We start from the raw sequence: 26,925 nt of genomic DNA on the forward strand, positions 1-26,925 counted from the left end.
GATTGTGCAGCTCTCAGGAACCTTAGGTAAACGAGTGGGGGCACCTGAGCCAAAGTGATGGGATCCCACCTTTACCCCTCCTCACACTTATCTCTTCAGGATGCGGAAAATCCAAAATCCTCCAGGTAACCAGGTTCTCTCCTTAGAGACAAGGCCTAGCACTGAGGTTTGCTTTCCACCCACTTAGCAGAGGTTGCATCAAAGAGTCATAACGTCTCTTCCAGAGGCAACACTGGGAAAAGGTGCGTGGCATATGTTACAAGGGACAGGCCGGAGGCCAGCTCCACAAAATCTGGAGATACTCGTTGCTGCCATCTGAGGAGGGCAGAGGCCACAGGACTTCAGCATCTGTGTTCTGTTTTCCACAGTATCAACTGAGCAGGTCCCCCATTTGGACTCACTGGGTTTGTGAACCCAAGGGCAACTGAGTGAAAGGGACCTTTGCCTGCCTGTCTATAAAGCAGGTGTTGCTTCTGTCCTGACTGGCTGGTGACTTGAAGGAAATGGCAGCTTGGGGTCCTGCCTGCCCCACCTGTTTCTCTCCATGGGGTCACTTTGTCCTTCAATTGCTGGTGTCACACCCTTTCTCTGGAAAGCTCCCCCATCCCAGTCCCCATCCCAGGTGCAGCTCTTGCCCTATCCCCAGCTGCAGAGCCAGTCCCATGGCACAGGGACATGGCCATGCCTTGGAGAAGCAGACCAACCCCAGGTGGGGTGCCAGGGCTGCTCTTCTCCACATGCTCTAGGGGCTCTCTGCAGCACCATGGAGCTACACCCCTAACTCCTTGGGGTTGGGTGGGCTCTTGTGAATGGTCTGGCCAATGAGTTATGAACAGAAGGGACATGACTGGCCAGGGAAGGTCCCTCCAGAAGTCTGGCCCTTCTGTCCCACTGGAGGCTATTCACCTGGGAGTGGGGAGATGGGGACAGATGGGCGCCAGCCATCTAGAAATGGAGCCAAAAATAAGCCTATGTGGGGTTTGTTTGGTTAACTTTACTTTTTTTTTATTGTAGTAAAATACACATAACATAACTTTACCATCTTAACCACTTTTAAGTGCACAGCTCAGGGGCATTAAGTTCATTCACACTGTTGTGCAACCAACCCCACCATTCGGCTCCAGAACTTTCTCATCTTCCCAAACTAACACTCTGTCCCCATTAAACACTAACTCTTAAATTCTTACTGTTTCCACGGAGAAATCAGCCCTCCCCAGCTTCCATCTGCCACCTGGCCACCAAAGGGAAGGATCAGGTGCCAGGACCTGTCCAACTGAGAAGGCAAAACAAACCACAGTCACAGCCCTTCTGGTGACAGTGACATCACCTGACATACCAGGACGAAGTGGGAGAAGTCCTCTGTAGGCAGAGACTGTGCGATCCGGCCTCCTCTACCCCATGGGGAGGAAAACCATAATCGCTGCCTCCTCCCAGGGTGGACACCTTATTTATCCACTTACAGATTTATTAAAACCCACAGCACAAATATATTTTATATATTTTCATTCTGGGAAATAAAATAGTTCTGGGTATACGGCAAATACATATTACTTTATGATTAGAAGGCAGAGAGGAGAGAGGAGGCCAGGATCAAGTAAAGAAAGAGAGGTGGACAGGCAGAGGAGATCTGAATGAAATAAAAAGAAACTTCTGGAGAACCCCCTCCAATTGTAGACACATTAGCTGTTTGCCTGTGGGCAAGTGACTTGACTGCTTCATCCTGTTTCCCCATCTGAAACTGCCTCCTCCTCTCTTCTTGGGATGCATGGAGTGGCCCTCCCCACCCCAAGCCCCAAATGCAGGGGTTCAGGGTGCTCCATTCCCACTGGGTCCCTGTCTCCAGCCCTCGCTCTTGAGTGGAGGTCCTGGTGACCCCACCCAGGTGCCACACACTGCTGCAGAGTGTATTAACCCAGGTGGCCATCATAGAGCTTGAAATTCGGAGGAACTATGCCAGTGAGGGGTGTGGAAGACAGGAGGATGTCCCCACCCCATTTTACGGATGGGAAAAATGAGGCCTGGGCAAGGGCAAGCCCAATCTCACACAGAGGGAACAGAGTGGGGGTTAGAAAGCCATCCAGAGACCTCAGTCACTTGGCCTCTCCCTCCACGAGCATTAATTAAGCACTAACTGTGTGCCCAAGAGGACAAACAGACAGAAGACATGAGCACTGGGGACCAACCAAAGACTTGGGGCAAAACCCAAGACAATGCAGAGGCCGAGCCTCTTTTCTTAAAAAGGGAGGGATGGACTTATGTTCCCCACCAGGGCCCCAGAAGCCCTGCTGGGCTATATAAATTTAAATCAATAAAAATTAAGTGACCAAAGCATTCTGTTTCTCATTCTCATCAGCCACATCACCTGTGGCTGGAGACTGCGGTATTAGTGCAGATGGAGAACATGTCCATCATGCCAGAAAGTTCTGCTAGAAGCCACCCAGTTCGACAGTCCAGTCTGATATGCTTCCATTTCCAGATGAGAACAGAGGGTAAGCTGAGTTTCCTGAGGTTGCATACATGCACTATTTGCTTTGAGACCTGAGGGTGGACAAGCAAGGAACTGTATACACACACAGTGGATACAGGTGAAAGTGGGTATTTCCCCGTAATGTATTATAGCAATGTGGATATTGCAGTTGTGACATTGTAACAGAGTTTTGTAAAATGTTACCGCTGGGGAAAACTGGGCAAAATGTTATTTCTTGCAACTGCATGTGAATCTACAATAGTCACTGCAAAAACTCACAGCACAGCCCTGGCTAGTGTGGCTCAGTTGGTTAGAGCATCATCCTGTGCACAGAAGGCTTGTGGATTCCATTTCTGATCAGAGCACATACACAGGTTTTGGGTAGTCCCTGGTTGAGGTGCATATAGGAGGCAGCTGATCGAAGTTTCTCTCTTCTTCTTCTTTCCTCTCTCTAAAATCAATAAAAACATATCCTTGGGTGAGTGTGTTTTTTTAAAAAAAAATCAAAGCCTCTTTTGACGCCATTAAAAACACACCTCACAGTACATATTATCATGATGACTGAGTTTTTTTGGTGCCCTATTAAATTTTCTGCCTAGGTGAAGGTCTTGCTCACCCTCCTTGGTTCTGGCCCCAATTTGGAGAGGTTGTGAGCTGATTTCTTGACATTGTGTGCTTGGCACCAAGCCGCAGCAAGGGGTAAAACCATCCTGGGAGACAGGGACTGTGGTCCACAATGAAAGTCTACAAGTTGGACAGAGTTGAGTCACTGGGATGATGACCTTGGGCCAGAAATCACCAGGGCTGGAACCCACAACCCTTATATGGCCCCTGCATCTGTGGGGTGGGTGCCACTTTGAACGTACAGATAAAACTCTAGTAACACCAGTGGATCCCCATTTGTCATTTTGCCAATCTGTTCTGGGGACTTGCTAACCTCTTTCTGGAAACTCCCCAAAGGCTTTTGGCACGGGGGTCCTGGGACTCCAGACCCCGGAGGCCTCCATGGCCCCAAGCCAAGTGTGCAACACAGGGCAAACTCCCTGTCATTGGTATCTGAGCTTTCTGCAGTCTCACAGGAGGTCACAAAAGGGAAACCGAGGCAGGGGAGAGTTTAAGCTGTTGCCCTCACATTACATGATGGAAATTCCATGGCATCTTCCTATGTTTGCCCACAAACCCCAAACTCTACATGGGGAGGAGCAGTATGTGGTTTGGACAGAGGGAACGAACACGGCCCAGAGTGGGGACCAGAGCCACCAGACTCCAGCCAGCTGTCCACACCCCAGAGGCAAATTAGGAGGGTTGCGCAAAGCCCTGTGCTCACCCAAGTGTCCCCAGCCCTAGAAACTGACCCTTCCATCCCCTTGCCCCAGCTCATCCCATCAGGCTCTGTACCATGTGGTACACTGTCCCTCACATCTGGATTGATTCCATCACGCTTTGCTTTAAACCCGTTTCCCGGAGGAGAAATAAGATGGCGGCCTGGTAACAGCTGCACCCGCCGCCTCCCGCAACCACATCAAAATTACAGCTAAAATACAGAACCACCGTCACTCAGAGCCTCCTGAGATCTGGCTGCACAGAAGCCCCGCAACCAGGGAGCTGAAGGAGCATCGAGAGCGGTAGGAGGGGCGGAGACGCGGGCGGGTCGGGGCTGAATCAGAGACGGGCTGCGGGCCCACACCCGGTGCCGCGGGTTAAACCCAGGAGGGAATCTCGGGGTGGAGGTTTCCCAGAGGAGGGAGGGGTCCAGCCCCACAGCAGGCCCCCAGCCAGGGCTCCAGGCTGGGAAGAGACGTCCCCACACCTTCGGGCTGTGAAACCAGCAGGGACTGTCCCTGAGGGTCGCGGAGGCTGCGGGAGCCCCAGCAGCTCCTCTAAAGGGCCCGGCACGGACTCACTCGGACGCTCCCTCTGAGCCCAGCCCCGGGCAGCAGCCTGAAAGGACCCGGGACACTCGGGGAGGAACTAACCTGCCTGAAATTGGGGTGAGAGGTGGACGGACAGCTGCCTCCCAGGCAGAAGGGCTGGCAGGGGCCGTGGCTCCTGTGGCGAGTCCTCCCCGCACACAGCCCGCAGGCAGGCGCCATGTTTGAATCGCCAGCACCTGACCCACACCTCTGGCCCCGCCCCCTGATTCCCAGAGGCCCCGCCCCTCCCCACCTGCAGCTCACCCAGGCCATTTCCAGGGGCTTTTCTGTGCAAGTGGCCTCTCCAGCCTCATGCTTAGGACTTTCCTAAAATCTGTCAAACAAGCAGCAGTGGGCCCCATAAGGCTTGATAAGTGGCCCCAGGCCTGGCACTAGCAGCAGCCTGCACTGGCTCATAGCTTGGCCTCTCCTGGACACCTCCAAGCCCAGCACAAGTAGCAGCCAACTATCGTTTGCTGTGTAGCTCATGCTGGGTGGCCCTGGGCAAGGCACTGGCACAGGCTGACTTTGCACCTCCCAGGAGGCCTCAGAGACAGTGCACCTGGTGGTAAGACTCGACCACGCTGGATTACAACCCTGCCACATCCACGAGTGACACTCAAGGGGTGCACTTGATGAACACCAAAGCTCCACTGGAGTAAATCCTGCTCCATAGGGGTGTCTCCAGCACAGAGGTCTTTGGCTGTAGCTGCAGCTGGTCCTCACAGCTGATAGGCCTGGGGGTCAATTCCTCCCAGTGACACCAACAGCAACCAAGGCTCAACTACAACAGGACAGTGCACACAGCCCACACAGGGGAGCACCTAGAAGCCCAGCTCAGGTGACTGGGGAGGCTGAGCCACTGGACACTACAGGACACTTACTACACAAAGCCACTCTGCCAATTCCAGGAGACATAGCAGCTCTACTTAATCCATAGAAACAAACACCTGGAAGCAGCCAAAATGTGGAGGCAAAGAAACATGTCACAAAGGAAAGAACAGAAGAAATCTCTAGAAGAGGAACTAAATGAAATAGAGCCAAGCAAACTAACAGAGAGTTCAGAGTAATGGTTATAAGGATGTTTAAGCAGACTGTTAGGGAAATAACTGAGAAAATCGATAACATAATAAAGTACCAATTTGAAATGAAGGCTACACAAACTGAAATGAAGAATAATTTACAGGGAATCAACAGTAGAGTAGAGGACACTGAGAATCAAATCAGCAGTTTGGAACATGAGGAAACAAAAAACACCCAACCAGAAGAGCAAAAAGAAAAAAGAACCCAGAAATATGAAGAAGTATAAGGAGCCTCTGGGACAACTTCAAGAGGCCCAACATTCATATTATTGGGGTGATAGAAGGGAAAGAAAGAGACCAAGAAATTAAAAACCTATTTGAAAAAATAATTACAGAAAACTTCCCTACCTGGGGAAAGGAATAGACTTACAAGTCCAGGAAGCACAGAGGGTCCCAAACAAGAGGAACCCAAAGAGGCCCACAGCAAGACATATCATAATTAAAATGCCAAAGGTTAAAGACAAAGAGAGAATCTTAAAAGCAGCAAGAGAAAAGCTAATGAACAAAAGGACCTGATGAACTAAATAGATCCAGAGACACTGACGCATGCAACAGATGATATTTCAGAGGAAAGAGGGAAGGGGGCTAGAGGGTGGGAATGGGATTAACCAAAGAAGCTATATGCATATATGCATAACCCATGGACACAGTCAATAACAGGGTGAAGGCCTGGGGAGGGGGTGGGAGTGCAGTGGAGGGGGTCATTTGGAGGGGGTGGGGGGAATGGGACACCTGTAATACTTTCAACAATAAAGATAAATTTAAAATAAAGTAAAATAAAAAAACGAAAAACAAAACTTATACAAAGAAGCAAAAAAAAAAAAAGAGGTGTGGTACATTTACACCATGGAATACTATGCAGCTGTAAAGACAAAGGATTTCTTACTCTTTGAGACAGTGTGGATGGACCTGGAGATTATTATGCTAAGTGAAATAAGCCAGTCAGAGGACAAATATCACATGATCTCCCTTATACATGGAATCTAATAAACTGACAAATAAAATAGATCCAGAGACATGGAAGCATGGATTAGACTGATGATTCTCAGAGGGAAGGGGGGGGGGGGATCAGGAAGGGATTAACCAAAGAACTTATATGCATATAGGCATAACCCATGGACTCAGACAATAGTGCGGTGAGGGCCTGGGGAGGGGGAGAGAGTGGGGAGGAGGGGGTTAATGGGGGAAAAAGGAGATATCTGTAATAATTTCAACAATAAAAATAAATTTAAAAAAAGAATATATATGCGTAAGCCATGAGTAACCCATGGACACAGACACCAATGTGGTGATGGCTAGAGGGGAGGAGAGGGGCGGGTGCTGGGTGGAGAGGGGCAAGAAAGGGAAAAATGGGCACACCTGTAATAGTGTCAACAGTAAAATATTTTAAAAATGTTTTAAGTAAAAAAATTAATAAATAAATAAAAGGGCGAATTTCTTCTTAATAAAATTGAAAGGATCATGGGATCGAATTTGTGGGCCTGGTAGATGGCAAGCACTCAGTAAACTTACTGAGAAGGGACTTACTGCCCTGAGGGCTGGGGCAGAGAGGGGGCCAGCCCTCACCTCCCAGACTTGGGGACTTGTGCAAGCTTTCCTCCCTGTCGAGTCACTAATCCCCTTGACACACCTTCCCTGGGGATCACCCCATCCCATCTCTTATCATCCTTCATTCTCCCATCTCCAGAGGCAACCAGAGGAAGCTTGGTGGCCTGTCCTGGTCTTAGTCTCGCTTAGTCTCACCAAGGATAAGCTTTTATTGAATTTTAGACAGGAAAAAGGAGGGGAGGGGAGGGGAGGGGAGGGGAGGGGAGGGGAGGGGAGGGGAGGGGAGGGGAGGGGAGGGGAGGGGAGGGGAGGGGAGGGGAGGGAGACATCATCAGTGTATGAGAGAAACATTCATTGGTTGCCTCCCACGCGTGCCCCAACCAGGGATCAAACTGGCAACCTAGGCCTGTTCCCTGACTGGGAATCTAACTCATAACCCTTTGGTGCAGGAGCAATGCTCCAACTCCCTGAGCCACCCAGCCAGGGCTGGGAAACAGGTGGGGTTTTTTTTGTTGGTTTTTTTTTTGTTTGTCTGTTTGTTTTAATTTATCTTTATTGTTGAGAGTATTAGAGGTGCCCCAGTTTTCTCCCCACATGACCCCTCCACTTTGCTCCCACCCCCTCCCCAGGCCTTCACCCCATTATTAACTGTGTCCATGGGTTATGCATATATGCATATAGCTTTTTTGGTTAATCTCTTCCCACCCTCCACCCCCCATCCCTCTTTCCTCTGAAATATGATCGTCTGTTGCATGCGTCAATGTCTCTGGATCTATTTAGTTCGTCAGATTCTTTTGTTCATTAACTTCTTCTTAAAGAAGACTCTTTGACTTTTCCTGTAGTGCTGGTACAGCGGTGATGAACTCCTTTAGCTTTTTCTTATCTGTGAAGCTCTTTATTTGACCTTCAATTCTAAATGACAGCTTTGCTGGGTAGAGCAATCTTGGTTGTAGGTTCTTGTTTTTCATCACTTTGAATATTTCTTGCCACTCCCTTCTGGCCTGCAAGGTTTCTGTTGAGAAATCAGCTGACAGTCGTATGGGTGCTCCCTTGTAGGTAACTAGTTGCTTTTCTCTTGCTGCTTTTAAGAGTCTCTCTTTGTTTTTAACCTTTGGCATTTTAATTATGATGTGTCTTGCTGTGGGCCTCTTTGGGTTCCTCTTGTTTGGGACCCTCTGTGCTTCCTGGACTTGTAAGTCTATTCCTTTCCCCAGGTAGGGAAGTTTTCTGTAATTATTTTTTCAAATAGGTTTTTAATTTCTTGGTCTCTTTCTTTCCCTTCTATCACCCCAATAATATGAATGTTGGGCCTCTTGAAGTTGTCCCAGAGGCTCCTTATACTTCTTCATATTTCTGGGTTCTTTTTTCTTTTTGCTCTTCTGGTTGGGTGTTTTTTGTTTCCTCATGTTCCAAACTGCTGATTTGATTCTCAGTGTCCTCTACTCTACTGTTGATTCCCTGTAAATTATTCTTCATTTCAGTCCTGTAGCCTTCATTTCTGATTGGTACTTTATTAGGTCATCAATGGTTTCACTTGTTTTCTTAATAGTCTTATTAATACCCTTGAGTATCCTTATAACTGTAATTCTGAACTCTGTATGTTAGCTTGCTTGGTTCTATTTAGTTCTTTTTCTGGAGATTTCTTCTGTTCTGTCCTTTGTGACATGTTCCTTTACCTCCACATTTTGGCTGCTTCCAGGTGTTTGTTTCTATGTATTAGATAGAGCTGCTATGTCTCCTGTTATTTGTAGAGTGGCTTTGTGTAGTAGGTGTCCTGTAGTGTCCAGTGGCTCAGCCTCCCCAGTCCCCTGAGCTGGGCTTCTAGGTGCTCCCCTGTGTGGGCTGTGTGCACTGTCCTGTTGTAGTTGAGCCTTGGTTGCTGTCGGTGTCACTGGGAGGAATTGACCCCCAGGCCAATCAGCTGTGAGGACCAGCTGCAGCTACAGCCAAAGACCTCTGTGCTGGAGACACCCCTATGGAGCAGGACTTACTTCAGTGGAGCTTTGGTGTTCACCAAGGGCGCCCCTTGAGTGTCACTTGTGGATGTGGTATCACAGCTTTTTTATCCATTCATCTACTGATGGGCACCTGGGCTATTTCTAGATCTCAGCTATTGTAAATAATGCTGCTATGAACATAGGCATGCATATATTCTTTCTGATTGGTACTTAAATTCAATGTCATTTAGTACATTTACCATGCTGTGCAACCATCACCACTACCTCAATCTAATTTTAGAACATTCCATCACCCCCAAAAGAAGCCTCATCCCCATCAGCAGTCACTCCCCTTGCCCTCCCCAGCGCCTGAAAACCATGAACCCACTTGCTGTCCCATTGGATGTGACTGTTCTGGACATTTCACACAGATGGGATCACACACTGTGTGGCCTTTCATGTCTGGTTTCTCTCACTTCATTTTTAAAAAATAAAAAATATTAAAAAAACCTTTTAGGTTTAGTGCTGGCCTGTGCGGCTCATTTGGTTGAAGCATCGTCTGTACACCAAAAGGTGGTGGGTTCAATTCCAGGTCAGGTCACATACCCAGGTTGTGGATTATATCCCCGTCGGAGTGTGCATGGGAGGAAGCCAGTGGATATTTCTCTCTCATCTCTCTCTCTCCCTCCTTTTCTCTTTCCTTCCCTCTCTCTAAAATCAATAAAATAAAATGAAACAAAACACATATTCTTGGATAAGAATTTTTTTAAAAATTTAGGTTTACAGAACTGTGCCATTAATACAAATAGTTTCCATAGCCCTGCCTGTTTCTCCTATTATTAGCATCGAACATCAGCATTGCCACTGTCTTGTCAAGGGGAGTATGGAGCAGCTCCCCAAGTCACAGATGTGATTTTGGCAGCCCTGTACTGGGACATGTGAGGCCAGTGCCTTTGTCAGCTTGGGAGCCCAAGCGGGTGATTCAACTTCCCCAGGTGGAGACTGAGCCCAATGCAGCCAAGGCAGCCACAGTCACCAGCCTGGGAAAGGCTCCTAGCGGCTCCAGCTCCAGGATTTTCCTGCTGCTCCTAGAGGAGAAAGATGTGGAAGGGTGGGATCTGCCCAGAGGAAACCACCAACATAAAATCCACAGCAGAGGCTCAGAGAACAAGCTGTGCCTGGCTGCAGGACTTGGCAGGAGACAGGGGGCAGGGAGCGGTCATTGGCATGGCATGGCATGGCATGGCGGGGCAGGGCTGGGCTCTGTGCCACTTGGGAGAGTGGTGGCTTGGCATGTAGCATCTATCCCTCCCTGCCCACACACGTATGCCAGGCTGGGCAAGGGATAAGAGAGGGGCCTGGGGGAATTGAGATGTGGTCCATGGGGGTTGGTGGGCTCCAGGAGACCAGGTTGGGGCAGTGGTCCTGGAGGGCACTGGTGGTGGCCTGGCCCAGGGGAGGGTAGCTGTGGGGTCTGAGAGGAAGGGTCTAGGAAGCAGCTGAACAAATGCAGGGGGCAGGTTCAAAGGTGCCTAGGTTTCCTCCTGGGCCAGGTGGGAGGTGTGTGTGCCACCTGCTGATCTCAGGTTTCTAGGCAGGAGAGGGGTGACCTGCTGTACCTCACCATGACAGGGAACCCTAGTGCCTATGCCTTGCCAGGTGTGCCTTCTCTCCAGACAGCCTGGAGAGCCTTCCTCTCACCCCCACCCAGGGTCCAGGCTTCCCCAGGTGCTGACAGCTCACCTCCTCACTATGCCTGGTGTTTGCCGTTTTGTAGTCTACCGGTCACCATCCCCACCAGGCCTGTCATCCCCCTCTGGCTTGGAGGATGACAATGATTCATCAGGTCCTTCACGCCCCATCTACACTCCACATGGGGCAAGAATGGTCCTTTCAAAAGTGACATCTGATCAGGTCCCTGCCCTGCCCACTTCCCTTCTGTGGTATCCAACCAGGAGAAATGAAAACAAACATCCACACAAAACCTGTGCACATATGTCCACAGCAGCCAAAAGTGGTAATATGGACAGATGAATACACAATATGGTCCATTAAAACACTGGAATATTACTCAGTCATGAAAAGTATCAAACTACTAACTGGATGAACTTTGACATGATGCTCGGTGAGAAGCCCATCACAGAAGGCTCCAGGGACCAGCACTGGATAGACCACCTGAGGAATGCCTGATCCCAACCCTCACAGATCCTACAAAGACCACCCCACATGCCCTGTCCAAATTCCTAAGTCACAGCATCACTGTCAATGAATGGTTTGGGGTCACTAGGTTTGGGGAAGCTTGTTAATGCAGCAACAGAAAACCAGAACAAGTTTTTATGAGTTTTATTAAATCCTTATAAAACAGAATACAAAATTCCGGCATTGACAGTTGGTGTCAAGGAAAACTTTTGAGCTGTATCAGTTTACCTGGTACAGTGGAGTTAAAGTGCTTGGATGTCTGGATCTCTTTTCCCCCATTAAAAAAAAAAAATGAATTGTTTTCTGTTATACATCTTAACATGGAAACACTGCCATTTCCCCTTTCCCCAGCACCAGAGCAGCCTAGCAGCCTGGAACACCCTGGGACCCAGGCGCTCATTCACAGTTAACAGTTCCGGCCAGCCCTCCGGGTTGCATTGTAGATGTGATGGGGGAAGAGTAAGTAGCTGTCCCACCTTTGAGAAAAAAACGCTGTTCATAGCTCAGCTTTCCAGACCGAAGTGACCATAGTGCCTATAGCTGGCGAGGCCCCATTTCCCTTACAAAAGTAGAACCCCCAGTTGATACATGGAATTACTGATGGGCAAGAAATGATGGACGTGGGGGTGGCTGCACACCCCAGGGTCTTTGGAAAGGCCACTCCACAGACTCAGGCGGCCAGACAGGCATCGGCCCCCAGACTGCAACAATAGTACAAGACTTGGGGGGCAGCAGTGTCTGAGCCCCCCAACCCACAAGGCCCCCTGACATTCAAGTATTCTTCAAGAATAGTAAAAGGAAGTCAACTGATGTTCTTAAAAACTAATGAAACAAGATGAAAAACTAAATGCCAGAGGGCTATCCAGTGGGCCTGCCTGAAAGACCCAGCCAGAACCCAGGCTGAGCTGCCCTGGTGAGGGCTTGGGGGCCACCCCACTGGCAGAAACACATGTGCATAAAGAGAATGCTTGTATTGCATAGTGTTTCCCACCCAAGGACAAAGAGGGGTGCCAGAGTTTCCTCGAGCTTAGCAGGTCATGTGACATCTGACCTGGACACTAGGGTGGGGGCAGGTTGGTTCCTGGGTACCTGAGGGAGGACATTTTCCTAAAGGTGGGCAGAGAAGGAATGCTGCCTTTTGGGGGTGGGAGGGGGAGCTCATTGGGAACCTGGGTTAGCCCTGGCTCGGGGGGAGGGGGGGGGAGACAGGGCTGGCAGAGCTTCCATGTCAACCCAAGGGTGGATGGGGAAGGACGTGGCCATGGTCAGACTGAGCCCTGAGAATGGGCACTCAGGTGCCCGGGGTGGGGGGTCTGCAGGTCCCCCATGTTGGCTGACGAGTGCCAGTCCAGCCCCTCCCATCCCTCCAGTGCCCTTGCTCTGGGTAGCCCCCAGTGGAAAGGGTGTGGGGTAGTGGCAATGGGTGCAGCCTCTCCCCATCAGCTGCAATTTAAGGTCAAGGTTGTCAGTGAGGGGTGGGGTGGGGGGTGGTGTCCATGTGGTTGGCTATTCACTCCAGCTGCCCACACCCAGGACACCACTGGCCACCAGGGTGCCTTTGGGGACGAAAGGAGGTGCAAGGTCAGTCCAGCCTTGAGAACACTGTGAGGGCTGGGAAGGGGGAGGGGGCACAAGTGTGTTCCAGGGCCCCCCAGCTCTGGAAGACGGCAAACGTCCTCCTCTCCTGAGTCACACTGGGCAGGGGCCATGGGCACAGGGTCTTTCACAGTACATGTGAGCATGTGGGGCCAGGGTGGCGGGGGAGCGGCATGTGCAGCACATGTGCCCTCTGCTCTTCTCCCAGGGTGCCTGTTTACTTTTAACACCATTCAAAGGAAAAAAAAAATGGGGGTGGGGGACAGAAAAAAAAGGAAAAACGCAAACAGCAAAAACTTTATATAAAAAGATCCCCTCAGCTGAGCTGAGTGCCTCGGAACCCAAGGGGGTGGGGGTGGGGTAGCACAGCCTGCTGGTCACTGGCTGGCAATAGCTTAAAAAAATCTTGAGATCTGATTGGGGAGGGGGTGACCTATGTACAGAAGGAGGGAGGGGTCATGCGTGGTCCCCTACCAGGACCACAGGGGCTGCGGACAGGCTGGCTCGCTGCCGCCGCTGGGCCAGCTTGGATTGGGATGGTGGAGACAGATGCAGGCAGCGTGAGGTAGCTCGGATGACCACGGGCTGGCCCTGCCCCACCTCCTCCAACGCGTCCTCCTCGCGCTGGGCCAGCTGCCGGTTCATGGCGATGGCCTCGGCTGCGAAGGACGTGAGGTCTTTGGCACAGCTGTTCCTAGGGACAGGATGGGGCAGTCACCAAGGAGGGGGAGGTGGCTGCCAGGTGTGCCCTCTGCTTCCCTTGGGACCCCAGGGTCTGTGCAGTGCCCTCAGAAGGGGCTATGGACCCAAGCACCCCATCCTCAGCCTGGGGGGGCCTATCCCATCACCCATATAAGGATACCCAGCACCTGAATGGCTTCCCCTACAACTTAAAGAGAATTTATTTTGCCTTTTTTAAACACCTTAACTTTTAATCTTCCCTCCTGCACTAGGGGCTCCCCTCTCTGGGCTGGAGACCCAATGCAGGCCTTACCTCTGCAGGACCATGGGCGTGGGCAGGGTGTTCTCTGGGGCGCACTGCAAGGAGACCGGAGAGATGAGGCTAGAGAACAGAGCCAGGCCCATCCTCCCCAGGGCAAACCCTCCCAGGTACCCAGCTGGCTGTGATACCAATAAAGGTTAAGGGGTACACCTGCTTGGAAGCTGAGGCAAGCTGGGGCAAACAGGATGTTGCAGTCCAGATGCCTGTGGTGGTGGGGACCAGTGGTTCCCCAGTCCTACCTGCTCACCAGCCACCCTGCCTAACCATTCCCAGCCTAGCCCCTCTCCCTTCTCAATCCATGGGTCTCCTTATACTCCCAGCAGGAGTTCAGAGCCCCCTCCACTGGGTTGCCTTAAGCAGGCAGCCCTTGCTCCCCATGGGGCCCCCTGTCCTGGTGGCCCCAGATTGGATGACCACAGGCAAGGACAAAAGCTAGGCTCTTCTGGTAACAGAGGAGACAGGACCCTGCATGAGGCTGGGCACCCACCTGTCTGCCCCCTGGCTGACCTGAACTTGCTGCTCTGTGCCAGGCGGGAAGAGACCCCAGAGCCTCCAGGGCACAGGCCAGAGATTTGCTAAGTAGCTCCTGCAACCAGCAGGTGGGGGAGATTTCATAACTGTGCCTGGGCCGTAAGAGGATGACTGTGACTGACCCCCAGACCCATGCCACAACAAGGGGTCCTGACACTGGGCCCTAAGAGTTCTCTTGCACTTGTTCTGAGTCACAATCCCAGCCCATTGGAGGCTGGATGGAGGGAAGGCCCCCATGCCCTGATGCCCCCAGTGGGACTGGCACTCACCCCCTGCACCCAGGGATGCTGCAGGACCTGTGCAGCACTCAGCCTCTGCTTGGCATCGCGAACCAGCAGCTTTGAAATGAGATCTTTGGCAGCGAAGGAGATGTGGGCCCAGTCCTTCTCAGGAAACTCATACTTGCCCTCTTGAATGCTCTCGAACAGCATGTTCTAGGGGAACAAGTGTGGGTGGGGTCATCTGCAGCTGAAAGGGCTGAGGCCCAGGCCCTGACATCTGATGGGCAAGACTAGACCCCAAGGGAGCGGTGAAACTGCTAAGTGGTAGAACCTCTCAGGGCTCCCAGGCCTGACCTATGGCCCAGAAACCAGGTGCAAGAACCCCAGACTGGATACCCAGTGAGGTGGAACTTGGGCCTAGGGCCCTGGGATTAGCTGGCAGGATGGGGGACGCTGAAGAGTCACAAGGAAAGTGAGGAACAAAGGTCTGGGAGTAGCTGGTCAGGAAGGAAAGCTGACCTCCTGAGGGCTCTAAGACATGAATCCTAAGCCTCAATTCCTGTATAGAAAACAGGAACCTGGTCATCCCAAACTATAGGTCTCATCCCACCTCAGCTCCCTGACTGAATTGCTTTCTGCTGTAAAGAACCTTGAGAAACTCAGATGATTAAGCAGGCCAGCATTACTCTGTGGATGTGGTCAATGTTCAGGGACCAGGCCCTAAGGATTGCACAGGGCAGGGGGTGTGGGCACACAGAAGGTCCCTTGCACACCTGGCAGGCGGGGCAGGCCTCACCACGGTCCCAGCCGCAATCGCTGCCGCAGTGGCCCACGAAGGGTGGATAGCCACTCAGCAGGATGTAGAGTATGACACCCAGGCTCCAGAGGTCGCAGCGCTTGTCGTAGATGCTGGCCTCCTCGCTGAAGGCCTCCACCACCTCAGGGGCCATATACTCTGCAGAACCGCACTGCGGGGGAAGGGGGCGGTGAGGACAGGATGCCGAGGGGGAGGGGCGCCACCGGAGGGATTTCCCAGTGTGAGACGCGGTGGGAACGCCCAGTCACCTGAGCCCAATGTGACTGACAGTCCTGCTCAACCAATCAGCCCCGCCCCAACCTGACCACAGCCCCGCCCAAACCCCTGCCCCTGCCCAATCAACAGGTGCTGGAAGCCACCCCCCTCCCCGCCGACCGCGGCCCCGCCCCATCACACCCGAAGGGCCAATCAGCGGCTGTTGCTAAGCGAAAGTTCCAAGGCCCCAGCTCAGAGACACAATGAGCTCCGCACCTCACCTCGCGGTCCCAAACCGCAACTTGGGACAGGATGTAGTCCCGTCCCCTCCCAGCCTGCCCCTGATCCCGCAGGCCCTTACCGGGGTTAGCAGCTCCGGGGTGGAGATGGGGGAGCAGTCACCATTGAGTTTGATGCCACTGCCCAGGTCAAAGTCGCAGATCTTCACGGGAGAGACCTGGGTGAGGGTCAAGAAGGGGCAGTGAGGTGAAGTGGGTGAGGGTCCTGCCCAGCCTGCACAGGGCCTCATCCTGCAGGGAAGGCCAACCCCCAGCGTTCCTCACCTGGTTGGGGTGCTCACAGAGGATGTTTTCCAACTTTAGGTCCCTGTGGGCAATGCCTGTGGGGTAGAACCAGGAGAGAGAGTCAGTGGGTGGGGTGGGTGCATCTTTAGGGGAGTCCTGAGTAGGTGTACTGGGGGCAAGGCTGGATACCCCGGGGACCCAGGCATCTTTGGGCAAGATGCCAAAGAGTAGGTGGCACCCTGAGCAGCCAACCCCACCAGCCACCTTTGTTGTGCAGGAAATCCAAGGCGCTGGCCACGTCCTGCACGACCACGCTGGCCTCCAACTCATTAAAGTGCCGTCTCTTGTGAATGTGGCTTAGGATGGAGCCTGGGGCCAGGCCATGGTAGAGGGAAAAAAACGTGTAAGGATCACCTCTGTATCCCCAGGCCACCACCCAGCACCCACTCCCACCTAGCAGGGAAGCTTCCACTCTGGCATCCTTGGGCCCAAAGTCCTTGACCCAAGCTGCTGTGTGGACAAGAAGCTAAGAACCCACAAGCGCCCTCTGATGTGCAGGACCCTCTGAAAGGTCTTCTGTGGTGGCCCTGAGCCCATTAGGATCTAGCTGGACATGTCTCCCAGGCTCCACATACCGCCCCGCATCTTCTCAAACACCAAGTAGAAGCGGTCTTCCTCCTCGAAGAACTCAATCAGCTCTAGAACGTTCCTGGGGTGGGGGTGGGGGCAGGATAGGAATGAGACTTCCTAAGGCCCCTGTGCATACCCAGCTCATGAGGGACCCACCCTCCTCACCCCCACCTGCCCAGAGGAAGCCTGGGACTGGGTCCACAGGCCTGCTTCCACCTTGCCCACCTCAGACTGCCTGCCTAACACTAGGCCCACTAACAATGGCCTGAACACAGTGGGAACTCCCTAAATGCTTGCTGGTGGTAAAGAGGCATTTAGGCCCATTCATCCACTAAAAGATAGCTCAGGGCTGAGGGTGGGTCACATTACCTGTGTCCCTGGCATTGATACAGCATCTCCACCTCTCGGAAAACCCTACTTCGAATGTGGCCAGGCTGCTTCTCGATGATCTGAAACGTGGGGGTGGGGGGAAAGCAGCTGGGTCAGCCGGACTTTCCACAGCCTGAGGGACCTCCATCAGAAACTTTCCCTGTGCTACACCTGAAACTCTTAGAGCTTTACCACTAAACTCTAGAAAGCACAGTTCTCCTACGGGGACCCAGAATTTGCCGGTCAGAACTGCAGCATCAGCATAAGTAGTGGGCAATGTGTTTCCCAAGCAGCACCAAGGGAGGGGTGAGTGGGACAGGAAAGGAAGAGAGATGGAGCCAGGCTCTGTCCACTCCTGACCCCAAAAGGCCTCAGGGATGTATTTGGGGCCTGGGGCCCCTGCAAAATACCCCTCCACAATGTCAGGGTCCCCTGTACTGAGTGGCCTCCCCTTCCTGACCAGGAGACTGGTGGCCACTGTGCTGGCTCCCACACCACCCAGGGGACTAGAGGGGCCTCAGGGCGCCTGGATGCCAGCCAAGCTGTACCCACTTGCCTCCACACCAAATTCTGCCTCCCTAGTTCCACACCAGTCTGGGTATATGTCTGTGGTCCCACAAACCTGGGTGTTTCAGGCCAGCCCAGATTGGCCCCCTGCCCACCAGCAGACACAGCCTCCCAGACCCCAGAACCTCAGGAAGCCAACCCACACTTTAATCCCCAACCCTTTCAGGCACCCAGGAGCTCTAAAACCAGAGGGTTCTGGGCCCATCCCCCCAAATGCCCCCCAGCCATCTTTGCTCAGAGGTGGGGTCAGACGGTGCCTCGGGTCCCCTCTAGCTGAGCGGGTGGGCAGGCTGGGTCACCACCCATGTCCAGGGTTCTGTACACATCACAGTGGCCAAGGAAGGGAATGTGGTATGTTCCACAGGCCAGGCTCCTACAGCAGGCAGGCACACAAATCCACTGACCTCCAAGGCCTGGGCCTATGCATTGACCTATCTGCCTAGTGACAAACATACCAGTCCCAAAGAGGGGCAGAAAAACCAGATTCCTGGGCCTCTAGAGATAAAGCAACCAGCCATGCCCTTCTGCAATAAACTGAACCTCATCCTGTCCCTTGGGAATCTGGCTAGTACCCCACTTCATAGAGAAAACTGTAGTCCCTTGGGGGAGGGAAATGGCCTTCTGAGATTTCAGACACAGGGCCTCAATTTCCCTATCAGTCAAACAATGATAGTAAGCCAGGCTGCCCAGCAGGTCCTTAGGAGAGAGGTACTCAGAGATACACCAGGTATGCAGAAAGTACTCTAAGTGCCCAATTTTCCTGCACCCACCACCCCATTCCACCTGGGAGCTTCCAGGGGGCAGGGACCAATAGCATCCTTTGTCACCGGACTTCCACCAGGACCTAGAGCTTCTGATCAGCCCTATTTGCCAGGAAGCACTTGGCCTCCCTGCCTGAGCAGCCAGCTTCCCATGACCCCACTCAGCCCAGATACAGGATCATGAGGACAGCCCACAAGGTTTCTTAGAATTTAGGATCCAACAGTCTAGCCAGACAATGGAGGTGACAGGGCCACAGCTCCCAGGCTGCACCCTGGGTCAGAAGCCACATGGGGCATGAAGGAGGCTCTGCCCTGGTCTCCCTGAATGCTGAGCCCCCTGGGACCTAAGTATGGCATTACCTTTTAATATGCCTAGTAACCAATATGGGTAAGCACTAGTTGTGCCTGGGGACCAGACTGAGGTAACCCAATAGGTGAGCATCAGCTTTGACCAAAGACCCCCACCCCCCACCCCAGTCTCAATGGCCACTCTGGCACCAGGTCCTCTGCCACCTGCATAAGGTGCCACACTTTGTGGTCACTTTCAGTCTCTGCCTGGACTTGGGGGCTCAGCCCAGGCTGACCTGGATTCCTAGGGGTCATTTTTAGACACTGGTTTTCCCCAGTTGTGAGTCTGGGAATTTGAATGCCAGATACCTGGTGCTGCCGGGGAGAGATGAGGGGACAGGTGAGGGTGTTGTGCTTACCTTGACAGCGTACTCCTGGTTGGTGATGAGATTGATACAGGTCTGCACACGGGCATGGGCACCCTCCCCAAGCACATCCTCTTGCAGCTGGTAGACGTCTGGGGAGCAGGGAAGGCAATGAGAGCTGTCCTGGGCGTCCTAGTCATCTCCTCACTGTCCCCGGTGATGCCCACCCTACTCACCTTCGAACCTGCCCGAGAAGCTGTCAGTTGCCCGACACCGCTTCTTTTTCTTGCCCCTCTTCTTGGCATCTGGGATGTCGATGGGCTGACTCGTGGGCATATCTGCACCAGGGGACCCGGATGTGAGGCCCACTTGGCCCCTGTGGCTCTCAGGCCCCACCTGGCTCTCACCCATATTCCCCTCCCTCCCGGGCCCCTCACCAGGGCGGGCTGGGCACTCCAGGCTGAAGTCAGTCTCCCCGGGGTGGGCTTGTTCTAGGGAGAAGGCCAGCTCGAAAGGATTCTGCCCCTGTAGTGAAGAAGAGAAAGCTCTCAGGCCCTAGTGCTGCCAGGGCTGTCCCATCACAGAGTGACCCAGTCCTGGGTACATATGCCAAGGGGAAGAAAGCCTGGCTTTGCCTGACCATGAAGAAATAGCCCTTCTACCCCCAGCCTAGGGCCCTTGGGGCCCACCAGGGAGTGTGCAGCCATGCAGGGAGGAGGGCTGCAAGTTACTGTGGGCACCTTGGTTTGTTCACCTGCAGAATGGGGACAGCAGGCTGGAGATCAAAGGCAAAGAGCAGTCAGTGGGGGGTGAGTCACCAGCTCTAGGGTGGGGCTCCCAGCCAGTTGCCCTGCCGGCTTTCCCACGGCCCTTTGGGTTCAGCCCTTCCTGTATAATGGGGTGCCATCACCCTCCCTGTCTTATGCTGCTCTCTATCCTGTCCCACCGTTCCCCCAGAGGCTTATAGGAGAGGCATCCATGGGCTTCAGCATGAACACTGAACTATTCTCTGCCTGGGCCACAGCCAGCACTGTCCTGTTCACTGCCAGATAACCCCAGGAGGGAGCCCCACAGGTCTAGTGCCCAGCGAAGAAACCATCCCTGTTGGAGAGGGGCCTGCTCAAGGTCCTGGATGGCCCCCAGGACTGAGGAGAGGACACCAGACACTGCCCAAAGAAGACAGGCAGCCCAGAAATGGAGAAATCTCCTATGGAACAAACAGAAGGCTGCTAGGATAAATGCCATTTCCACAAAGCAGATAGTCCTGTATGAGAACTGACAGCCCCTCACATAAAGGCTGAGGGATACTGAGGCCCAACCAACTTCCTTTTTGAGTTAGTTCTAATTAGGTCCCAACATCCTGACGGGCCAGGCAGCCAGGGCCCTGGTGGGCATTTGTATGTTGGGGCGGGGGGGTGTGCCTGTATACACAATTGTGGTGCAAGGGCTGATACTGGGTGACCTGGGCCAAGTCACTGCCCTTCTCTGGGCCGTGTGACAGCTAGGGCTGGGGCTGTAGCAGGAGAATCATCCAACAGAGAAGGAACTCTAGGAGAGCCCTAGGAAGATCCTGAGGGGCTCACTCTGCCAGACCAGATTCCTACAGACAGGAGGCCCAGAAGCCAGGCCAGCTGCAGAGGGTGCAGGCAGAGGTCAGCAGGAGCAGCTGAAAAACAGTCGGGGCCCTCCCAGCCTCCCTACCCACTCTGCAGATAGTTGCTAGGAGGAGCAGGGGAGGAGGGAGGAAGGGAGTACTGAAGCCAGCCTGCTGATGCTGGTCCACCAGCCTCTGCTCCTGCCCACTGAGGAGTCTGGCCCCCATGGGGACTGCGATCAATGCTCTGATAAGTCTTCGTCCTTCCACCTGGGAGGAGGGGGTCCAGGGTGGCCACAAAAGGGGGTTATTAGGATGGAAGGTGGACGTGAGGAAGCTGTCCCCAACAATCAAGTAAGGGTGCTAGGACCTGAGGGGAATGTGAGTCCCCTCACCACTCCCATACAACTGTCCCAGTCCCCAACTCAAAAGAGCTAGACCCTGGAGGACCACCTCAGAGCCAAGATTCCCTGTCCAGTGTCCCCACTCCCTCTCTTGGGACTCCCACAGTCCCACCTCAGCACAGGGCACCCACAGAGCTCTTGGGTGGCCTGCAAAGGCCAGCCTTCAGGCATAAGCAGTGTAGGCGGGCCAGGCCCACGGCTGGCTGAGGGCCTCCAGTCAGCAGGCCTTGGCAACAGGCAGCTGGAACCATCCAGAAAGTTTGAGTACGCTTTGACCGCAGAGCTGGCCCTGCCCACTGACCCTGTCTCAGCTCAGACACAGCTCCAGAAGTTAACAGACCACCACCAGTGACATCTCATGTCCACCACCCTCCCACCCAGCCCCGGCCATTTGGACATGCCAAGGCTGTCACTACCCTTGGGGGGAAGCAAGGTGACAGGCATGTGCATGGGGTGGGGCGCTGGCAGGCAATGCTGGCTGGACAGGCCTGGGAATTCTAACCCAAACACTCCAGGCTGGCTCCTCCCACCTTGGTGTCCGGCTTGCTTGTACTGCCCCCCCCCCCCCGCCCGCCCCCCCAGGTCCTGCCTCCTCTTCAGGGCAACAGGTCCCTGCCCAAAGAGGCCCAGGAAAGCCATTACATAACTAGGCAGGCAGGCAGGCAGGCAGGGTGGAGCGGCTGCTGACATCACTGCCTCCCCTGGGCTAGGCCTCATGGGGCTCCTACCCACCACCTGCCCGACCCCCCTAGACTTGCTCATCTGAGACCAGGACTCCGGAGCCTTGGGGCCACCGCAGAGACTTCCCACTCCGACAGGAAATAGGACTTGGGCCTGGGGTGTCTGGGAGGTGCACAACTGAGGGAGGTGCATCCAATCCACACCCCTATTCCACAGGCCACCTGGAAGGGTGTGGGGGGGGGGCTGCAGCCCTCTCTGGCGGAAGGACCTCACAGACCTCACGGTGCTGGGGCCAGTACTGTAGCCGGCTGACACCCCACCCAGGACTATACACCTCGCTGAGGTCTGCATGGGACACACACCAAGGGCCTCCATAGACAGGGGCCCCCGGCCCACCTAAGGTTCCTAGAAGAAAGACCTCACAGACCCCAGGGCCCATCATATTGGACTGTCGGCCGCTGACTCCCCCACCGGCGCACACTCGGCTAAGGCTGCCCCAGGGCCAAGGCAAGGGGGCCGGCACGAGCTCCGCGCCCCTCCCACCGGCCACTCGGGTGGTCCAGCCCCGGGCGACCACCAAACCAACCCGACCCTCACCTTGAACGAACGGTGGAAGCCCTGAAGTTCGGCTGTTTTCTTCTGCACCATCTTCTGTCCGGGCCCCGCCAGCGGGGGAGGGGACGCAGGGCCCGGGGGGCGGCCCGTGGGCGGGGGGCGGACGGGGAGAGGACCCTGCAGGCGGGAGCAGACAAAGAAGGGCGTGAGTGGCCGCGGTCGGCGCACCGGGAGCACAGGCCCAGGCGGCGAGGTTCCGCGGGGCCCGATCCCCGCGCCCGAGTCGGGGCCGGGGCCGGAGCCGGGCCAGGCCAGGGTCTCCGGGCCGCACTCACCGGGGTCGGGCTCGGGCTCGGGCCGGGGGCGCAGTTCCTTCGCCGCCGCCGCCGCCCGAGACGCACAGCCCCGATCCCGCTGCGCGGACCGCGCGGGGAACAGTGCCGCCGCCGCCACCACTGCTACCGCCGCGGCCGCAAACCCCTCCACCCGGGCTGCCGCCGCCGCCGAGAGGAGTCGCGCGCAGTGCGCCTCCGCCGCCTTTATGGGCCAGGCCAGGCCCCGCCCCCGACGTAGGGCCCGCCCCCCCAGTCCCCGCCCACAAGCGCGCGGCGGGGCGAAGTTGGAAGGGTGCTGTGGGCCCGAGTGCGGCTGCGCGCTCCGGCCGTAGGGCGTGTCTATGCGCTTGCGCCGTGAGACGCGCGTGGCTCTGGGCGCGTGATCCGGGAAAGGTTTAGGCGATTGCGGGAGGGGCTGTCTGAGACTCCGGGAGGCCCGCGAGACCCGGATGCGGAGCCGGAGCCCGAGCCCGGCCCTGCTCTCTGGCACCTCCCCCAGTGTGCCGGCGGGAGCCTAGGATACACTGACTCCTTTTGGCAATGCTCCTGCTCTAGAACCTGCCTCGCAGCTCCGTGATCCTCGCTTCAGCTGCCACATATACACACCGAACACGCTTTGCACTCCCCAAGAGTTCATCACGTTGTTGGCAGGGAAAAGGGACCACAATAGGGGAGGGGTACTAAGATCTATGCAGGATCCTTCCTCAGTCCTGCAAAGGAGCGTTTGTGCTGGACTGATGGGGTGAGGGGCCAGGACAGGAGGTAAAACAATCCGATTTTGGCTGGGGCACCTGACCCAGGCTAGGATACAGTCAGCCTGGCCTGAGCCCAGGCAGTTCCCTGTCCCCCCAGCACTGTCGAGCAAAGTTCTCAGACCCTGTGCCCTAGTCACATGATCTGCTAGGAGTCCTCCTGTTCTCCAGGCTCCAGCTTGTTCTTCCATAGGCTTACAGCCACCCACCCCAACTCCCCCAACCAGGCCCAGTTGACCTGAAGCTGGACTGTCCTCTTCCCTGCCAGCCGCTTCTATTTATATGCTGCCCCCCAGACCACAGCTCAGGCCACAGGAGCTGTGAGGCCTGATCTCAGTCCCACGGATCCCTGGGGTGGGACTGCTAGACCTGCCTGCCCAGGAGAAGCCATGGGTCCCTCCTCATCCTCCCCACCTCTCCCCTCACTTGACTTTCCCCTGCCACCCTCGTCTCCTGTATTTATGTAGTCACCTGCAGGTCTTCGTGCACTTCTTGATGGTGAGGTGGGTACAGATGGGCCACTGCCCCTTACCAGAAGGTCAGCTCCACGACAGCACAGATCTGTCCACTGCCCAGCACAGGGCCTGGCACACTGGCAGGAGGAAGTACTCACTGAATGTTGCTGAAAAGAAGGGATGTTTGAGAATTTGTACATGTGTTCATGTACTCTCATGCACGCGTGTGTGGGGATGTGTGTATAACTGCATATAGTGGTTGTATAAGTGTCGTAGCTCCCTGAGGCTGCTGTAACAAATTACCACACACGGGGTAGCTTAAAACAGCATAAATTCACCCTGGCCAGTTTGGCTCAGTTGGTTGGGCGTCGTCCCATGCACTGAGAGTTTGCTGGTTCGATTCCCAGTCAGGGCACATGCCCAGGCTGGGGCTCGATTCCCAGGAGGGAGTGTGCAGGAGGCAGCCTATTGATGTTGTGCACTGACATTGATGTTTCTCTCTTCTCCCTTCCTCTCTATCTAAAAACCAATAAACTATTCTTAAAAAACAAAAATTTAGCCCGGCCAGGCGTAGCTCAGCGGTTGAGCATCGACCTAGGATCCAGATAATCGGGGTTCGATTCCCAGTCAGGGCACATGCCCAGGTTGCGGGCTCGGTCCCCAGTCGGGGGCGTGCAGGAGGCAGCTGATCAATGACTCTCTCATCATTGATGTTTCTATCTCTCGCCCTCTCCTTTCCTCTCTCTGAAATCAATAAAGATATATTTTTTAAAAAAACAAAAACAAAAATTTATACTCTCATGTTCTGGAGGCCAGAAATCTGAAATCAAAGTGTCAGCAGGGCCACATCCTCACTGGAAGGTTCTAGGGGAGGATCCTTCCAGCTTCTTCCATCTCCTGGTGGTGCCAGCCATCCTTGGTGTCCGTGGCTTGTAGACACAGGAAGCTGACCACTGGGACTGGCTGGGTGCCTTGGCTGTGCTGGCCTGGGTGAGGCAGCCAGGCCTAGCCCCAGCCCATCCTGCACTGGAGGCGAGAGGGGCTGCTAGTGGGAATCAGGGAAGAGGAAGAACCTCTGTGCCCTGCCTGCCACCTCTCGGGCCTCAGCCTTGTCCTGCTGCAGACCAGCCACCAGCTCCAGACAGCTGATATCTGCCATCTTCCTGGAGAATGGCCCTCTTTATAGGCTCAGCTCACTGAGGAAGGGGCTGGGGAAGGAAGGCGGGCTTGAAGGTACCTGGGGGCAACAGCTGGGCCTTCCCACTATGTCTGCTTTTCCTGGGACCCCCAGGGGTCTCTCCTGCTCTGGGAGGGAGATCTGACCTGCCCCTGGGTGGAAGCAACCTGCCAGGCAGGTGAGACAGGAAGCCTGGCCCCTACTTCTCAAGCCTTCCTGGTTTTCAGGAGGCAGGTTTCTTCCATCCAGGCTGGGGCATTGACAGCAAGGGGCAGGTCCAGCCAGGGCTGGTGGGCAGGACAGGCAGGGCCCAGGACAAGGATACTCCCCAACAAAGGATGCCAAGGAAAATGGCCAGCCTGAGAGGGGGACTCAGGACTGCTCTAGGGAGCCAGGGGCCAGCCTGAGGCTCCCAGAGCAGGGAGAAAGTCCTGGGAAGTGATGGCCACAAAAAGGAGAAACTGGTAGTAAATGCCCTTCCTGCCCAAGTCATGGATGGGGCTTGACAAGTCTTGGGCTGAAGGTGTAGGGAACTGGCTCTCTGGGAGGTGCCCTGTCCACCTCCAGCCAGCCCCCAAGAAGTCCCTCACTTCTACAGGGTGACTCTCAGTCTATGTCGTACATAGGGACACCCCAAAACCTCAGAGGAGACACCAGGCAGGTCCTGACTGCCATCTCTGGGGCCTCTGCTTCCCCCTGCCTCCTCTGAGCCGGGAGGAGGCAGCTGGCTGGGGGGTGTCCACTTTGACCTGGTCAGGCGGCTGGAGCCCTGGCACCATGGGGCTCAGTCAGTGCAGAGTTCACCGTCTGGGCAGCGTCCAGGGAACCCCAGGGCCTCTGCAACCAGTGTTAGGGCTCCCAGAGATGGCACATAAAAATAGAGTGTGCCAGTTAGATTTGAATTTCAGATAAACAAATAACTTTTCAATATAAGTCACATGCATATATCCCAAGCAATTATCTGAAATTCAAATTTAACTGGAGTCCTGTATAAACATAAACACCTTTGTTCCCCAACACTAAAAAAAAAAAAAAAAAAAAGCACCAGTTTGGTGTGTGCGCAAGTGCCAACAGGCTGGGGTGTGTATGTGTGTCTGTGCACATTCAGAGAGGCACAGCCTGTGTCTGTGTAGGGCAAACCCTGGCATCTATGGGAGAGGAATGGAGGTGTGTGGGGCATGCATGCACCTACTTGGTGTGTGCACACACAAGACAGGGGGTGCCCATGCATGGGGCTGGTGCTGTGGGGCTGGTACTGGGACAATTGCAGCATCCACACAAGCCTGTGCCTTTGAGGGAAGGGTCACTCTCTACTCAAAGCCTGGCACCTGAGGCTCTGAGGGTCACAGGGCTGGCCCTCAAGCACTGAGCTGCTGTGGGAGAGGCCTAGATCCCAGCCCAGATCCTAAGCTAGAATCAGGGTATTAGAACCAGGGTCAGCACTAGAGGCTGGGGTGGCTGTATCAGGGGCAGTCAGAGTCCTGGGCTGGCACCCGGCCTAGCCTGCACTCCCTGTGCATATTCCCACCTGTCTGCCCCTCCCCACCCAGGAACAGGAACCACAAGCCCCAGGAGGTCCCCAGATAAGTGAGGGGCATGGGCATGGGGCCATTAAGCAGGAACATCTGATGCAAGTGGCTGTAAGTGTCCCTTCCTGCTGGCTGACTCACTGCTTGCTCCATTCCAGAGGCTCAGCAGTCCTGGGGACAGAGCCAGAGCCCCAGTCCTCCTTGACAGTGTAGGGGGTAGGGCAGGGAGAAAGTAAAGCAGGGGTGTGTGTGGCCAGGAGCTGCCAGTTGTCTCTGCAGCCTTAGGGCCCACCCCACTCTGAAAGGGGATAATATTGCCCAAGTCCTGCCTCTCAAGGGTCACTAAATGTCCCAAATACCAGGGGGTGGGCAGGGTTGCTTCAACAGATGGCCAAAGGCCACCACCCTGCCCAGTAACTGAGGATGGGGC

General features: G+C 54.6%; 1 protein-coding gene across 2 annotated transcripts; it reads right to left on the reverse strand.

Annotated features, from left to right (window-relative positions):
- Positions 1-11,275: 11,275 nt before the first annotated feature.
- Positions 11,276-22,392, reverse strand: MKNK2 (MAPK interacting serine/threonine kinase 2). Of its 2 annotated transcripts, XM_016209742.2 has the most exons (13): positions 22,290-22,392; positions 19,451-19,538; positions 19,250-19,351; positions 19,068-19,165; positions 17,033-17,112; positions 16,669-16,742; positions 16,298-16,402; positions 16,073-16,128; positions 15,871-15,966; positions 15,271-15,465; positions 14,546-14,710; positions 13,737-13,780; positions 11,276-13,436 (listed from the first exon to the last, which is right to left on the reverse strand). In XM_016209742.2, the coding sequence occupies exons 1-13, from the start codon at positions 22,338-22,340 to the stop codon at positions 13,199-13,201; spliced, it is 1,392 nt and encodes a 463-aa protein (XP_016065228.2). In that variant the 5' UTR covers positions 22,341-22,392; the 3' UTR covers positions 11,276-13,198. The 2 variants fall into 2 exon arrangements, with proteins under 2 accessions (XP_016065228.2, XP_016065229.2); XM_016209743.2 differs by lacking the exon at positions 16,298-16,402.
- Between the last annotated feature and the right edge of the window lie 4,533 nt (positions 22,393-26,925).

The sequence above is a fragment of the Miniopterus natalensis genome, chromosome 4 (assembly GCF_054644295.1).
Source record: "Miniopterus natalensis isolate mMinNat1 chromosome 4, mMinNat1.hap1, whole genome shotgun sequence".
NCBI classification, from domain to species: Eukaryota; Metazoa; Chordata; class Mammalia; order Chiroptera; family Miniopteridae; genus Miniopterus; species Miniopterus natalensis.

Bases quoted from the DNA above. Each gene is read 5' to 3' on its own strand.
- MKNK2 (XM_016209742.2), bottom strand. From the start codon at position 22,340: ATGGTGCAGAAGAAAACAGCCGAACTTCAGGGCTTCCACCGTTCGTTC. The intron at 16,403-16,668 runs GTATGTGGAGCC...GCCTGGCCCCAG, and splicing joins GTTTGAGAAGATGCGGGGCG to GCTCCATCCTAAGCCACATT. The intron at 15,466-15,870 runs GTAAGGGCCTGC...CTTCCCCCGCAG, and splicing joins CCCCGGAGCTGCTAACCCCG to TGCGGTTCTGCAGAGTATAT.